This window comes from Perca fluviatilis, chromosome 3, assembly GCF_010015445.1.
Source record: "Perca fluviatilis chromosome 3, GENO_Pfluv_1.0, whole genome shotgun sequence".
In the NCBI taxonomy this organism is placed as follows: Eukaryota; Metazoa; Chordata; class Actinopteri; order Perciformes; family Percidae; genus Perca; species Perca fluviatilis.
In genome coordinates this window covers 27334737-27352177 of record NC_053114.1, presented here as the reverse complement: position 1 = coordinate 27352177, position 17441 = coordinate 27334737, and the positions used below count along the sequence as shown (strand labels likewise).

General features: G+C 39.1%; 1 protein-coding gene across 4 annotated transcripts in view; it reads right to left on the bottom strand.

Annotated features, from left to right (window-relative positions):
• Positions 1 to 340: 340 nt before the first annotated feature.
• Positions 341 to 17441, bottom strand: part of nedd4a (NEDD4 E3 ubiquitin protein ligase a) — a 33468-nt gene continuing 16367 nt past the window's right edge. For 2 of the 4 annotated variants that reach the window (XM_039795272.1, XM_039795270.1), the window contains 24 exons: positions 16201 to 16251; positions 15726 to 15787; positions 15467 to 15569; positions 13850 to 14013; positions 13516 to 13633; positions 12999 to 13163; positions 11232 to 11315; positions 9223 to 9342; positions 8772 to 9080; positions 8457 to 8534; positions 8150 to 8204; positions 7784 to 7842; positions 7546 to 7611; positions 7107 to 7336; positions 6367 to 6488; positions 6187 to 6257; positions 5998 to 6093; positions 5811 to 5884; positions 5666 to 5726; positions 5511 to 5570; positions 5324 to 5431; positions 5103 to 5199; positions 4816 to 4888; positions 341 to 3757 (listed from right to left, as the gene is read on the bottom strand). In XM_039795272.1, the coding sequence (XP_039651206.1) occupies positions 3655 to 3757; positions 4816 to 4888; positions 5103 to 5199; positions 5324 to 5431; positions 5511 to 5570; positions 5666 to 5726; positions 5811 to 5884; positions 5998 to 6093; positions 6187 to 6257; positions 6367 to 6488; positions 7107 to 7336; positions 7546 to 7611; positions 7784 to 7842; positions 8150 to 8204; positions 8457 to 8534; positions 8772 to 9080; positions 9223 to 9342; positions 11232 to 11315; positions 12999 to 13163; positions 13516 to 13633; positions 13850 to 14013; positions 15467 to 15569; positions 15726 to 15787; positions 16201 to 16251 (2529 nt within the window). In that variant the 3' untranslated portion in view covers positions 341 to 3654. The remainder of the gene's footprint in view (positions 3758 to 4815; positions 4889 to 5102; positions 5200 to 5323; positions 5432 to 5510; positions 5571 to 5665; positions 5727 to 5810; positions 5885 to 5997; positions 6094 to 6186; positions 6258 to 6366; positions 6489 to 7106; positions 7337 to 7545; positions 7612 to 7783; positions 7843 to 8149; positions 8205 to 8456; positions 8535 to 8771; positions 9081 to 9222; positions 9343 to 11231; positions 11316 to 12998; positions 13164 to 13515; positions 13634 to 13849; positions 14014 to 15466; positions 15570 to 15725; positions 15788 to 16200; positions 16252 to 17441) is intronic. The other 2 variants (XM_039795273.1, XM_039795271.1) reach the window with 1 other exon arrangement.

Sequence of the window (17441 nt, the reverse complement as noted above, 5' to 3'; positions counted from 1 at the left end):
ATAGCAGTGGAATGTTTTGTCTCCAATTCAACTATACCAATAAAATACAACAAAGTAGGCAGCCGTTTTTTATTTTTTAATACTTTATTGACTTTTTATAGATTTTGAATGCAAGTATGTCTGAAGAGTCTTAGGTGGACTATGACTTCTCCTTCTTCTTCCTTAAACCGATGCAGTGTCTGAATTTCGTGCAGGTTGAGGCTTTTTTTTCTTCTTTTCAAGTTTTCCCTCAGAGTATTTTAGGAAGAAAAGAAGTCGGGAGTGCTCAGAAGTTCAAAACAAAGGATGAAGGTGAAGGGAACAAAAACTTCAAAGAGAAAAAAGGTCCAAGGCACTCTTCTTGTGAAAAAATGTAAAAGCTTTTATTTAGATGGCTATTGAAATCTTACATTACAAATAGAACTGGGCAGCAACCCACACATATTGGCACAAGGCAGTCTTCTTCAGGGTTTCCCTTTAGAGTCATCCCTCAGACTCTTCCAGCAGCTCAACATTTGGTAAATCATAGAGGGAGTCCATCCATCCTTCTGCTCTTCTTTGAGCTGGGTGAGTTCAGCTCGGAGGCCCTGACCTCCTCCTCAGTCTGGAGCTCCTGGTCTTTGAAATATGGAAATAGGAAGAGGTGTGTCCAATAATTTGTGTAATACGTCCAACCTTGTCCAATATATGATACTGCAAAGCTGGACTACCACTACATCACAGCTGCTTTTCCTCCTCTTTACAGCCTGGTGTGTCATTTTACACGTGACTTCACATTGATTAGAGAGTCACATGTTTTGTACCTCTACATATTCTCACAGTTTGAGTTAGCCAACAAAACAGAAAGATGACTGTCTGGTGAATTCTGCACTCAATTCCTTGTGCTTGTGTTGAATGCTCTGCAAATCATGTTTTCTATGTGATAGTTGTGTAAGAAAACTGGGCAGCACTTTAACTTTAACCCTCCTTTTTAAGCATTTATAAAGAGTATATTAATACACTATAATGTAGTTGTACCCAGATGAGGACATTTTAAGTGTTTATTAATAATGTACATTATTAGTCAACAATTAATAACTTTTCAAATTGAGACATATATTTTTTTTTTTAGCTTCCACTTATGGGTGCCACAGGAGGAGTTGTACTAGTTGACAAAATACTTAATAAACACTTATATCCTCTTATAACTACAATATAGTGTTATTAAAAATGTATGCAATGTTTGTATAAAGCTTATAAATACTTAATAGTTGAAGTAAGTGTTACTGAGAACTGTGTGAAAAGAACCGGAAATCATTAAAAGTTAGTGAATGCATTTTAGGTTGAGGTCACTCCGTAGAATACCTGAAGTGCATCAAATCAAAGGAGAGAAACTGCAATAAGAATACATATCAGTGGGAAAGTTAGACATGAATACAGTGGATAATTGTTTTTATATTTCTTTATTTTTCAAATATTTATATTCAATTTGGTGTTATATATGTCATCAAATTGGTATTTAACAGCTACAGTTCATTCTACCTTTTAAACTGTTGTATATACTGCATGTTGTATGTGCATGTATGCATGTATGCTGTTGTAATGCACTTATAGGTGTTATAATAAATTCTATAATAAGTAAATTTGATATATCAGAAATTAAATGTTGATCTATTCATTATTCTTCAGTAGACAATATATATATATATATATAACAGTACTTCCATTTAGAGATTAAAACATCAATAAACAATCAAATTCTACAATACATTACAAATGAAGGCCTCTGTATTTCATTTTAAATATAAGTGAAAGAGAATGTGCTTATTTTCAGCAATGTTCACATGTAAACATTTAAAAACACATATGCACTTGAAGCATAGGATCATTTTCTTAAAGAGCGGTTTAAGCAGTCTGCAGGTGACAGATTGGCAAAGATTCAGACAGTTCAGAAGTAAGACTCATCGATATTAACAAAGTGCTTCACTTTATAAAAGCATAAAGTATAAAATTGTGTTGTCAGAGACAAGAACCATCCCACCATATCTTCTTTTATCAACGACCTGTAAACATGGCAGGTAGTGTAAACACGTTTTGTTTTACCATTCAGAAAATGTTAAAAACTACTGCTGAAAAACAGTTGCTTTCCTACAAAGGTATGAACAAGTGTTACTCATTTTGAAAACTGACAATCTGTACACATTTTGACAACCAACAAAATCTTTTTAAAAGTTATACTCTTAAAAATTGAGCACCGTGCTGCAATTGGACACCCGTGATGAGTAGAGGAAAACAAAAATGATATCACTCATTGACAAAAGGCAACAAAACATAATTTCTGACATACTGTAAGCAAAGTGTGTGATAACGTCAGTCTGTTGGTTAAGTTTTCTGTAAGCTACTAATTCCAGGAGATAGTATGTGTATGTACATTTGTTTATTCCTCTGATATACAAACGGTAAATGTTACCTTGAGTATGAGCGTGTACTGATCATAAAAGAAAATTATGTATTAATGTAGAGGTGCACCAATAACCGTTATCTGCCAATTTCACAAGTTTGAGTGAATATTTTTAACAATAAATGCTTCATCATTTTGTAGAAAGCAAAGTAATTTATATGTACAGTATATTTATGAAATAATAATGAAAAAAAAACAGGTTAATGTACAATTATGCATAGTATTTCAGCACAATCTAACACTGCATGTAGTCCAATACAAACTACTGTAGAATTAGTTTTGCCTTTTACTGGTCCTGGCATTGGTACATCACTACTTTAACGATTCAATGATACACCTTCCTTCAGTGTAGTCGCTCAAACTTACTCATGTATATAACTTGCACATTTTCTGCTACCAATGCTTTTGGGGTGCATATATTTGGGATTTGCATGAGTGATTCTAATGTGATGGAATGAAAAAAATATAATTATGTATAGAATTTAAATGATAGGAAAAATATATCTTCACATCTGTTTTATTTAGGTTGAATTGCCATCTGATCATACTGGTTTAAAACTTCTGACACATTGCTGCCTTCATCTTTTAATTTTAAAACATTTGGATGACGCTGTTCCAGTTGAGCCACGGTCATGTTTAAAGGGATTTCAGACTTGTTAACTTTACTTTAAATGTTGAATAGTATATATAATAGGAAACATGGGTTGTGAGTTCCGTTTTTTTTTTATTCAAATATCAAGAGTTGATGTTATCCTTATGTTAAACATAACTTAGTGATAATTCTGAGCCACGTCCCACTCTTTCCAGTACTAACATGTGGTGAAGGGACAAGTTAACACAACTAAACTAATTTCCCACCAACTACAACGTGAAGATAAAACCTCACAAGTACCTGATGTGAGAATCTGAGCATAAAGTTTTTTCTGAGGCAATTCAGCCCAAATGAAACTACTATTTAAGGTTAGATGTTTTCGTTATGCAGTATACAGCTTTGCATGTTTGCTTTGTAAACTTTAGAACGAGTAGAGCGATTAAATACCTCTGTCACTCCAGATTTAATGTCCTTTCTCCACGTGTGCCTCAACAGAGGACCAAAGTGAAGTTGTGCAACGGTCCTTCATCCGTCACACAGCTGACAGGTTAAGACCCGAATCTGACGCACAGCTCGTTTCTCTCATCAACGTCTTCACCACATCATGCAGTAATGTCAGTCAAGCTCAATTACAGCACAAGCTCTAATCCACCCCGTCGAAGCCTTGTGCATTCTCAATGGCGATGTGAAGTTTCTCCCTCAGCTCCTCAAAAGACTCATAAGGAGGCAGGTCCAGTCGATTGAAGCTTTATGAGGTGAAAGTAAAGACAACGATGGAATTAAGGAAGAAATCACATCCAAGCAGGAGTCAATAAAAATAAACCTTTGCAGGAATCAACTTTAGCTGCCATTTGGTCATTCACAATTCTTAAAGCAATTTAGTATCACACCTCCATAACATTGAGGGACTTTCCAGAGATAGATTTACAAAGGAATGGGCAAATGTGGTAGCCTGGATGCCAGCCGAACTTAGCCCCGCCCACAAAATTCGAGGTCGGGACTAGAATCTGAGTATGACCACGTCAGGCTACAAATGTGGTGCAGCAGAGGCAGAAATATCCCGACTTTTCAGTCCCTGGTATGCGTCAAGCTCCAAAAACCCTGGATCCAACACTTCCCATAATGCAACCTTTGCATTCACCAGAAAATTGACTTTGACATTTATAATCAGTGAAGTTCTGCCTTAAAGACTGAGGTGTCTCACTGAGACAAATGACAGTATTCTGTTCTCAAACAGCAGAGTGAGAGCTATGACTGTGTGCAGCCACTAGAGGGCTTCAACCCGCTATGGTTAATTAGATATTATTTTATACAAGCCCTTTTTATTATCACTCACTCACTCATTCATTCATTCATTCATTCATTCATTCATTCATTCCTTCATTGATTCATTATCACAGCCACACAAAACCTCAGTGTCAGCTAAGATTAAGAAAGCAAATTGTTAATCAGGGCTGATGTACAACTCTACAGTAATAATGCTATTTTATTTCTCTGCGCCTGACAGAACATCCTTGTGAAGCCCCTGAAGCCCCAAATGTATCGTTTTTTGAATTTCACATGCACAGATAATTATAAATAATGGATCATGTGCACACAATACATCAAATGTCATCTTTACAGACATTCCTGGGCTCTGAACATCTGAGCCACATTACAGTAAAGTGATCATATTTTTCACTGCTGAACATAACCAACACATCAGTATCAAGTAGAGCAAAAAGCATTTTTGGCACAATCTGCTTCAGCCTTTTTTTTTTTATGTTGGAAAATATTAACAAAACAATCTGAGTGTAGTTCTTACCATGTGTGGGCTCGGGGGAGTTTATCACGTGTTCCCCACTGCTCAATAGTGAACAGCTGTGGTCCGTTAGACCCTGGAAAATAAAACAAACACATACAACTTGATTTCAACTGGTATTAATACAAATAAAAAAGTGTATACAGTATAGAGGGAAAAGATTTGATGAGGCAAAGACATTCATTCCATAAGTGGACACTAGAGTGAATAATCTAGACTAATTCATTAAGCAAGAAACCACTTTCTAACAACAACAATGTAGTTGGCAGTAATAAAAAGCGTTATCTCACCATAGAGTTCAGCAAAGCCATTCATTGGGACCCTTGATGTTCCTGTCACAAACTGTAAGAGTCTGATTCGCTTTTCTGCATCCATCAACAGCACCGTCTAGAACAACACAAAAAGATATACAAATAAATAACTAATACAAAGCTCTTCTTCGAAGGGAGATATAAACTCTGAAAGGTCCACAGCTCAGCTCGATGGCTCCAGGCATGGAAAGTTGTCTTACTTTCCAAAACCACTGGATAACAACGTGGTTGGAGCAATAGCTGTTCTTGTACTTGGTGTTCTCTCTCCAGTCATTCACATCCACATCTCCAAGACCACACATGAGCAGCTGTGGAGGACAGGTGGACGCACAGTTATTCATCTTTCTGGAACAAATCTGGTTCATTTCGGCACATTGGAAAACTTACCTCGAGCTCATTCTCATCAAAGATCTTGACCAGATCTTGAGGTATCAACTCAAAGAATCCCTAAAACACAAAATGATGACTTTTATTCTCACTTTATACCGTTTAATACTTTCTACTATTGTATGCTACAAATGATGTATCAAATCAAATGTTACCTCTTTGAAGGCAGTCATCTGTTTCTGTATCCTGTTCACAAACCTCCACTGCATCACCAGACTGTCAAACACAAAACAGCAGATTAGCATCAAACCATCATTTTAACACTTTAACAATTGATGAAAAATGTTTTTTTTTGCCTACTGGATGTATTCCTTCTTGTTTTCATTAGTTATGACAATCTCTGCGCCGCCCGGCTTCAGTTCATGTTGGCGAGTCTGAACAGGAAGAATGGGGTATATCGTATAAATTACACAGATAAACCACTTGTACAACAAAAGTTGCCTCTACAACAAAGTTGTAGAGGCAAAGACGGCATGTTTGAACACACCTGTCCAAACAGCTCTTCGTCGATGGTGAACCTTAAATCCAAGTCTTTCGGGTCGTTCTCCAAAATCCACTTTAAGGAGTTGAAATATTCACTGTCCTGAAAAGACAACGGACAAAATGAATGTCTTCCAGATTACCTGATTCGAGGTGTGCACTCAATTATTTGCAGTGGAAAAAATGTGGCACTCACAACAGACTCCATGTCCTGGAGGGTGATGGGCTTCTGCAGCATCATCTTGTAGAAAGGCCGAATGAAGAAAGCTTTGAAAGACACAAACAAAAAATGTCCGGATCTATTAGAATCACACAGTTTGCTCTAATCCCTTTGATCTCCCCTCTACCAACAGTTACACTTTCAGGTGGAACTCACCATCGAGCAGTTTGCCGTGATACACGGCCATGCCTGCCACACGGCCGATGAACTTGAAGTAGGACAGGTGGTCCTCATTACATAAACCTGAGTTGGGGTTAATCTGCAGTGTGTAGTTGTCCCTGGAAGACAAACAAAAAACAACATGAAGAGGAACTTCAAAGAACAAACGTTTTTTTCAATCAGCTGTCCTGCTTCCTGCCAAAAGATAATTACAGTTCTTTTTTGTGTATTTTTTTAATTGCCACTATCACAACAAATACAATGCTGTGATTGTATGGGCAATTTTGACTTGAAGTTTGTATTTTTATTGATGCTCATCACAAGTTATGTAAATAGCACTTACTTACTTATTTCACAATTACAGTTTTCCAGACCACATTGTTTAGATTTGGTGAAGAAGATGAGCATTTTGAATCTTAATGTGGCCTGGCATTGTGTAAACATAAATGTATCTTCCCAACAAGAGAAATCTCATGCACAGAGTCAGTGACTGCAAAATATGAGCAGTGATACATTATGTGCATGTCTCTGAGTTAGTATTTCCACATATTGATCTGGACATTCCAGACCTAGAGGCAGAATATCTGTCTCCTTCACACAAGTCAGAGAACCAGTGCATGTTCCTCTAAATGTGTATGGACTGTGCAATACAATACTGTTTTGGCTGTCTGTACTCGTCTAAACACACTATAATGATGTAGAAGAACATTAGGATTAAAAAGAGGCAGTGGACTCACGTGGCAGAATACTCAAACAGTCCATAGTACGGGTTGAACATCTCCTTGGACATGAGGAAGAACCATTCCCTGGCCACGCCACCATAGTCCAGTCCTTTTTCTCCTTCAAATTCCACCCACAGTCTTGCCTTCAGCAGGTCTGCCCTCTTCACTGAGAGGATGCGCCGGTACGAGTCCTCCAGCACCGCATTACGTCTCAGTTTCAGCTCAAAACGGTTTGGGATGTCAGCCTACATAGAAATGTATTGTGTTCATTAAGAAGAAAGTTTATGATCATCTACGGGTTGAAAAAAATACTGAATGTGTGAAAGTGACAAACTGATAGCAGATGGCAAAGGCAACACTAGTCCTTATTAGAATAGTTTTATCAAGTATTTGCAAGGTAGAGGTAGCTGTTAACAATTTCAGTCACAGTTGCTCTTGCTCTGAGAACACTCACCGGTTTCTTCATTTTCTTCCGGAAGTAGTCATACTTCTGTTTATAATCTCTGGAATAAGGCACTGCCTGTAATCAACAAAAGACAGTGTTCAGTGACAAATCCATCTTAACCTTATGACCTACACTGTGGTCAATGATATATATTTACAGGAAACCTGTAAACTATACATAACTATTTGTACTGTGTGCTAATATCATGTTACTGAAGAATAATCAGTCAAATATAATCTATACTCACTGGTCCAGTTATAGCTGAGTTCTGTAATCTGGGATCATCCCATTGTGTGTTCCTGGTGTCTGTGAAATATGATACATCAGAGGCCATTCATTAACATGGAAACATATACATTTAGTCCAAGATGTATTTTATTTTTATATTTTTTAAAGATCATTTTTTGGGGCTTTTCCCTTTATTACATAGAGACAGTGGATAGGCATGAAAGGGGGAGAGAGATGGGGGATGACACGCAACAAAGGGCAGAAGTTCGGACATGAACCCGCGCCGCTGCAGGACTCAGCCAACATGGGGCGAACGCTCCCACTGGGTGAGCCAGAGCCCCCCCCCCCCCCAAGATGTATTCTTAGTATTAAATGTCATACGCACTGTGATCTATGTAGAATATCCTGCCATCAGTGTGGACCCTCTCCTCCCAGCCAGGCTAGAAAGAAAGACAATTATGTATTGTAAGTGTATATATATATATATATATATATATATATATATATATATATATATATATATATAATTTTAATGGTTTAAAACGCATAACAATGCAGGGGAGTCAACCAAATTTGTCTCGAACTGAAAAGGGTTGGGAACCCCTGCTTTAGACTATTAAATCAAATTAGGCAGTACTTTCAGCTCTGATTATATGTCACGACACATGATTTTCGGTAACTGCTGAATTTACCGGCAGAGGGCCAAGATCAGATGGATCAAGTGAGGGTCTCTTCCTCATGTGCACAGGGATCTTTATCCTGGGATCTTCCTGTTCAGAAAAAAAACAAACAGGATGTGTTTCATTCAAAAGAGGAAATACTTAAACAACAAATGGTGTTGGAGATACTACCGACTAAGTTGCCACCATGAAACATATTTAAAAATCGTTAACTTAGCAATTGGTAACCTTCTGGTTGTGGAAATAAATAAGACTTTGTACGTCTTTTGTATTGGCTCTCTTGGAGCCGGCCCCTAGTGGCCATTAAAGGAACAGGTCACCACTTACGATTGGAGGTAAAAGCACATCTGAAGCCTGCTGCTTTCTCACCCAGGTAGTTGTCTTAGTGTTGTGGTTGATGAAAAAGGGTCTTCCATTGGGAGCACTGCGAACCTCCCAACCAGCTGGCAGGAAGTCAGATTTATGTGTGACCTCTGGGCTTGGGGTGTGCTGAGGAGATTCCTCTGGAGACATGGATGGCAAGGGTGGAGTCAGGCTCTGGGCTACACCTGCACCACTCTGTGTTGCTGCCGCCGCCGCCGCTGCTGCTGCTGCTGCTGCTGCTGCTGCTGCTGCTGCTGGTGCCTCTGAGGTTTTCTGTTATATTATACAAAAATATAATACGGAGAGGTATGGAGAACTTGGGCTTAAAATTGGCAATGGAGTATTAGCATACATACGTTTACACCCGTTCAGTATCAATAACAATAAAAAAAGAATAAAAGAAAACACTTTGTACTTGAATGAGGGGTCGTGTCCATGAAGTGGTTCGGCTGTTGTGGTTGACAAAGTAGCGTCTCCCTTTACTGTCTCGCTTCTCCTCCCAGCCTGGAGGCAGCCCAGTTGAGGTTGGAATCAGCTATTGAATTACATAAAATGAATACAGTGATCAATACTGAAAACCTCAAACTCATGAAGTAACCCAAACCCAACAACGAAACATATAACCTTGCTTAAAACTATTTCATTTCACACCACAGGAACTGACGGATGCAAGAAAAAAAAACTGTAAATCTTGAACACTGACATCTGTCCACTCAAACAGCAACATTCTTTTTTTTTTTCTTTTATATTTTATTTATAGTTTTAATTTTTTTTTACAAAAACAAAAAGAAAACAACGAAATCAAACAACAAAAACCCTCTCTCCGCAAGGCAAGATATTAAATAATCATAAAAAAAAGAAAGAAACAGTAATAAGCATAGATTTACATCTAGTCTGAGGTCATGTCAAGTTGGGTCAGGATGTTCAAAAAAGGAGTCCAAATCAGTTCAAAGTCATCTAGTTTCCCTCGGATAGAATGTAGAATTCTTTCTGGTGGGCAGTACGACAAGAGTTCATTAGCCCAGTGTTTTTGGCTGGGGGGGATGACACTCTTCCAATCCTTCAGGATACACTTCTTGGCAGCCGTTGCTGCTAGTAACACAAAATGTCTTGTCTTGCCTGTCCACAAACCCGAGAGGTTACTGCAATGATGTGAGTCCAGTATGACTTCAAACGGGTACAACTCCATAGCATGTGCACAAGAGTTCCAACAGAGATAGTGCATCTTTGACATTGATCAGAGATGTCATTTCCTAATTTACTTAACCTATATGGAGTAAAATATGTTCTATCGTAAATATTGAATTGAATTTGTCAGTGATTAGAAGACACCAATTTTGTTTGTGCCAATTCCAATAATCTGTTCCAATTCTCCTCTGTGTAAGTACACCCAAGATCCGACTCCCACCTTGTTTTGTTTGTATATCTGGCATAAGCCGGTAAGTTGTCAATTATGGTTTTATACACTGTAGATATTAAACCTTTAGTTCTATTACGTTTGGAGTTAAAAATACATTTTTCAAGTAAAGATTCCTTGGGTTTGTGTGGAAAACTATCTTTAGTTTGACTCTTGATCCAGCTTCTAATTTGTAAGTATTTGAAAAAGTTACGTTTATCTATATCATAAATTTCTGACATTTGACTGAAACTTAAGAAGACATTATTAGTATAAAGGTCACTAACAATTTTTACTCCTTTTCTCACCCAGTTTTGTAAAAATTCCATCCACTAAGGCTGCTGGGATGTTGGGATTGTTCGTGAGAGGTGAATTTACCAATAATTTTATGTTTTGTCCAACTAATTGCTGCCAGGCGTTAAATGTAGCAGAAATTATTGGGTTTTGAGTGATTGTTTTTAGTTTCTTTTCAGATTCCAAAAATGGTACGATTGTTAAAAGGTTATCCTGTAATTCATGTTGTTCGATTGACATCCATTTTACCTCATCTGCTCTGCAGTGAAACCACATCCACAGAGCACGAAGTTGTGCAGCCAAATAATACAATTTAAAATTTGGGAGATTCATGCCACCTTTGGAATAAGGTGCCTGTAATGTGAGGAGTTTGACTCTCGGTGTTTTGTTGTGCCACAGGAAGGAAGTAAGTGTTTTATCTAATTCATTGAAAAAGGATATAGGAACCTTCAGTGGTATACACTGGAATAAATAAATACATTTGGGTAATAGATTCATTTTTATTGTATTAATCCTGCCAATCAGTGATAAGGGGAGGTCCATCCATCTCAGTACCTCTTTTTTAGATTTAGTAAGCAAAGAGGCGTAATTTTCTTCATATATTTTGTCATAAGTGCTACAGATAGTGATTCCCAGGTATTTGAAGCCCTCCGTACAAACAGCAACATTCTGATGCAAGACAGGTTTGGCAGAAAGTAGGAAGGAGTGATTTCAACAAGGAGTGAAATACTCACCACAGGATTAACAGGATGTTCCTCTCCTGTTGAAGTCTGGGCACTTCCTCTGTGACTGGAATGGCTTGAATTATTAGCATGATCCTGCAGGAAAGAGGAAGGATGTCAAAGACAACAACAATAAATACATAAATAAATACTGGGCAGTCTTTATCCTTCCGCCAAGCTTGGGTCCTGGGAGCCTGACAGTTATGCGCAATATCTTAGCTGTTCCTAGGACTGTGCTCTTCTGGACAGACATTGCAGATGTTGTTCCTGGACTTTGCTGGAGCCTGTGTGCTTGTCCCAGTTTGGGTGGTACAGCCCCGAGTGCTCCGATTACCACTGGAACCACTGTTGCCTGGGATTGATAACTCTATCACAACTGCCTTATTTTGCCATTTGTCGACCACCACAATGTCCTGTTGGTCAGCCATCACCATTCTATCAGTCTGGATGTGAAAGTCCCACAGGATCTTAGCTCGCCCATTCTCTGCCACCTTTGGAGGTGCCTACCACTTTGACTTTGGGACTTCCAGCCCATACTCGGCACAGATGTTCCTGTACACTATGCCAGTCACTTGGTCATGGCCTTCCTTGTATGTCAAACCTACCTGCATCTTACACCCCATGGTTATGTGCTGGACTGTCTCAGGGGAATCTGTACACAACCTGCACTGTCTGGTAAGGTAGAACCCGGCCTCTATTGATCGTAGAGCCCAGCAAATGAGCCCGAGCCTGACGGGACACGACTTACTTAGGCCCCTCGGGCCGAGACTGGTAGCTCACCTGGTTGAGCGTGCACCCCATGTACCAAGGCTCAGTCCTTACCGCAGCAGCCTGGGTTTGATTCTAACTTGCGACCCTTTGCTGCATGTATTGTGTTTAACCTCACACGTGGGAAAATAAAGGTTCACAAAAACATCCCCTTTTACTAAGTGGGATCAAAACAGAGTGATACAAAAACATTATTTGAAAAAGTAGTATTTGAGACTCGACATACTCCAGTGGTAACTCAATTCACATCATACATCCAAATAACTTGAGAGAACCATCTGGAAGGGCTTTGACTTGCCATTCAAAGACCCTTTTCATTATCCATTTCTGCTCAAGGTTTGTTTCTGCTAGCCATCCACAATGTTACTGCTGTATTGCTTCCTAATTTCCCAAACTACGGAGCGGCCTGAGGCCCAAAGTACAGAACATGTGTCTGTCTTACTCACGAATGTATGTATATGTATGTACACACACACACACACACACACACACACACACACTCTCTACCGGTCAGAAGTTTGGGGTCACTTAGAAATTTCCATTCCACTCCATTACAGACAGAATACCAGCTGAGATCAGTTGCATTGTTTTTTTTTAACCAGGGCAGCAGTTTTCAGATTACATTATGTGCTTACATAAATGTAAAAGGGTTTTCCAATGTTTTCTCAGTTAGCCTTTTAAGATGATATCAGATTAGTAAACAGAATGTGCCTTTGGAACATTGGATGAATGTTTGCGGATAATAGGCAATGTAGATATTGCATTAAAGATCAGCCACTTCTTTCTACAACAGTCAAGAACCCTTTTGCAATTATGTAAGCACATAATGTAATCTGAAAACTGCTGCTCTGATAAAAAAAAACAATGCAACTGAGACCCCAAACTTTTGACCGGTAGTGTATATATACTTTCTACTTCTCTCCCTCTCTTACTGAAAGCATTTGTTTCATATTAATCTAATTGTAAGTCTCTCCTCTTCTGACTTTACATTAACCACAGAAAATGACTCACCGTCTGGTAAGTGCGCAGCTCGCCAGCTGTGGCCCCAGAAATGTGAGTGTTTCTCAGCTCGGCGCGGGAAGGGTGGAACTCTGCAGGCCCGTGGGGTGGACTTGATGTGAGCTGGTTATTGCTGTGGTACAAGGTGGACTCATCCTCTGTAATGATCTCCCAGCTCTAGAAGATGAGACAGAAGAGCCTCATTAAGAAGACACAGTGGGGGACTGATCCAAGGTTAGATCTGACATCAGCAGCTCTGCCAAATGACTCCGTTTAAATATACAGTGTTCTGTTGTATAGTAAACCTAAAAGTTAGTTTGTTTAGAGCTAATAAATATGGATTTCCTCAAGCGTTTATGCCAAAGCCCTCAGAGGACAGGCCAGAACTACACTGTTACATCCCCCATTGCAACACCTGGCTTCAACATGGCATCTGCACAGCTATCAGAACAGACTTCCCCCCATCCTTAATTTCCTTTCCTCACCCATTCACCTAAAAAAACATTTATAAAAACTGTGTTAAAATTACCTCAGGAGACTCTCGTGTGGTGTTCTCATCATGGTCTGAGATCTGTCTGCGTGTAATAATAGCATGCTCCGCATCTACGTTATTGTTCTGTCTTCTTTGCATCTCCACATCAACGTTCCTGTAACACACAACCACAAAACACAACACAACACAACACACACACACACACACACACACACACACACACACACACACTATTTGACTTGATCTCCTTATATATTTAATATGTAGCCTACATAGTAAAGTGTGTATCAACCCACAAGGAATGGCTGCACAGTACTGCACCAACAAGAAAAGTTATGTAACTTTGCTGGGGAGAGGGGAGCCGTCTTACTGAATTGTGGGTCGTGTCCACTGCGTGGTTCTGCTCTCATGATTGACAAAATAGGTTCTTCCCAGGTTGTCCTGCCGCTCCTCCCAGCCAGGGGGCAGAGCAGGCAGAAGCTGGTTTTGTCTGGGACCTGACATGTCCTGAGCCTCCAGAAACTCCCAACCAGGCTGCATGACATAAACAAAAAGTTTTAAAAAACAGGACAAGTAGGATGGAGAAAATATTCTAATGCCAGCTGTTTAACTGCACCGACAAAAGAAGAAAGAACTTGGCAACTAGAAGAAAATTCACAGACTGGAGCTCTGACTCAGCATCAGCATATTTTACAAAGGCTATGGACACACAATGGGACAAATATAGAATGGACTCATGGACTATGTGTTTTAAGACAAGACTTACATTAGACACTATAAAGAGCACATATTACTGCTATGACATTTCATTGTTTAAAACTCTATGGTGAAAACCATAAGACCAAAGTGACAATGCCAAGGTAATATTATAATCTATTATCGGATGGGTTAACATAATGGTGATTGAGCCTATAGCCAACTGATGAAAGCCTTTGCATTTGCATTATAACTGGGTGTCTGTGGTGACATTCTTGGGAAAAATCACAAGTGGTGCACAGTTAGTGACCATTTTTGATGAGAGAGAGGGTAGGCGGAGCTAACACAACAGACTTGCTCTCTGCGAACAGTTTTTTGCAGTCTCTGCGGGCTACGAGAGTAAATGGATACTATGGCCTAACAAACAAAGAAAAGAGCGATGACTCCAGACCATAGGCGCAGATTTATGTTTTCCTCTGTGGGTGCTCACCCTTTAAAAAAAAAAAAAAAAAGTAGTCAAAAGATTTTAGCATTTTAGAATCTTAGGAAATGGACAGCGGCCGGCACGAACACACACGCCATAATAAAGCCGTAAAGTAGGCTATCTTTCAACTCAGGACAGCACCACTTCTCACAAATACAGATAGGATTGGAGCTGAAAAGTTGAACTGACACGTAACTGCGATCAGCTTCGTGGGACATTAAGAATCAATGCCACTGACATAACCAATCACACTATGACAGATGCTCCAATTAGCACCAACAACTGCAATGTTTAATTTTAAATGAATATAAAAATTAACTGGCAGTCTGGCACACGTGGGTGCTTCGTATTTTCCGTGGGTGCTCGAGCTCCGGAGCACCCACGGTATTGGCGCCTATGCTCCAGACAATGAAACTTGAAAAACAAATGAAAGTGAGTTCCAAAAAAAAAAAAACACACCTGCAATTACCACTTATTGCCATAGGTGCTGCCAAAGTGAACGAAATAGAGATCTTCCAGATTGTAACTTTAATAAGCATGAAATAAATGTTTTCTTAAGATTTCAGTAAAAAAACAAAAACAAAAAAGAATTGTATGTGTTAATTTATACACTTGCTTGTTTTTTATGGCTTTGTAAGTTGATTTGTAGAGATATTCAATGGGCGATGAAAAAGTTAATTTGAGGCTGCAGCTGATCTATTTTGAACAGGTAAGAAGCATTACTGCGTAGGCAAACTCAACACAAGAGGATCTGTGATATTTTTGAAGGAGCTATCTCCTTGCTGAACAAGCATCAGCCAGACTTACATCCATGTCCTCAGTCTGTTCTGCTGTTTCCTCCTCTGAATCTGGGTTTTTTGGCAGGTAGGTCATTTTGAGACGCAGGTGACCTTTGACTCTGGACTTGTGGCTGCGTGACAAACAGATTAATACATTTATTTTAACAAGGAAGAAATTAATATTGCCAGGAATATTTCAAAATAAAGAACTATGGCTTATCATTTCTCCTACAAATATATGTAAAAATGAAATGTTAAACAGGGAAAGATCATGCAATAACGCCAACCTTCGTGGGTGAAGCAGAAAATCCTTGAATGTGTATGGCCTTTCTGTATTAGGATTTTCTGTCTGAGAAAAAAAATAAAATAAAAAGGAAATGTTAAATTCTCCCAACATTTTTACAGCCGCGTGAATAAATCTGGCAGTGTACCATAACACAGTACATTCAAAGAGACTGGTGATGGTGACTGTGTACCATGAGGGCTACTTTGTTGGTGTTGTATTTATAATGAAACAACAGCAGGAGTGCAACATAAACACGGCGGACTGTGTTTCCAAAACTATAGACAATGATGTGGAACAGACACCAGAGTAGAGGCGTGCATGTTTATTTTACATGGTGACATTGGTGAGATTGAGGTCAAGAGCTTGTGCAGCTAAAGCTACAGTTAAAACAAAATAAATTAAAACTTACATGAACTTAAACAAGTCACAGACATTAATATAAAAAGAACAAGAGTTTCCTGCAACCAATGACTCACCGGTATCTGATTTAAGGGGATGTCCACCTGTCCCAGAAAGTCATCACGTGTCTGACAGGGAGAGGGAGAGAGAGAGAGAGAGAGAGAGAGAGAGAGAGAGAGAGAGAGAGAGAGAGAGTGAGTCACACACGGATATCAGGAGCATGACATTATTATCACGCGCACACACGCACACGCACACACACACAAACACACACACATACACACACCTTGATCTCCATATATATATATTTAGTATGTAGCCTAGATAGTAAAGTGTTAATTAGCCCACAATGAATGGCTGCACTGTGCTATTGCTAGAGAGAAGGGGACCAAAATAATGTAGCATTTGTAAACTGTCATTTCTTTGAATACTTCACACAATCAATGCATGCCTTTATCACAGTCGTTTCAGTCCCGAAGGCAGAGTGCTGAAGGCAAACACACACTGTACTGAGGGAGTCAGCTTTGTGACCAAATTAACACCCGCGGCAGGTCAAACTGTCTAACAGCGGTATATACTGTAGAGTGTGTACATGAACAAATATAGATGGAGGCCTCCTTCCTCCTGCCCTTGCATGTCTAATAGTGCAGCCAAGAAAAGCAAGTCCAGGTTAAAAGATACTTGCCACGTGCACACCAGCAATGACCCTGAAAACTCGTATGAATATCTCCTCTATATGCATTTTTTATTTTGCAAAGAGTTTAACCACAATGGTGGTGGGTTTTTTACTTACTAGTTTGATTAGCACAGTTGTCACTGATGGTCTTGGAATGATTTTTAATTTGTATTTTATTTCTTAACCCATGCTGTGTTTCATGTTAAATGTGGTATTTAACTTGAACTACATCATGGCAAATAAAAGGTAATTATTGGATATTTAATAAAAAATGCCTAAAAAGTCACGAGTTAACAAGTAAAGACACACAAGTCTAATGCCGCGTTCCATTTAACTCAGAAGTCAGAGCTTGGAACTAGGAATGACGTCACACCCGAGTTGACCGCGTTCCAGTAACAAGTCAGACTATTTTATATAATTATTATATTTAACGGGGTGTAAAGACGGGGTAAACAGGGGAAATCTGACTTAAGAACTACTACTACTACTGATGTTTAAGAACGTCTCCGTATTTAGTGGCATTAATGTTGGTTACATTTATTTACACACCACAGTCCACAGGATATTAAGAAAATAACAATTTGTGTTTCTTTTGGTATTGTTTACGAACAGCCAGTGTACTGGAGAATACACAGTAGGGCA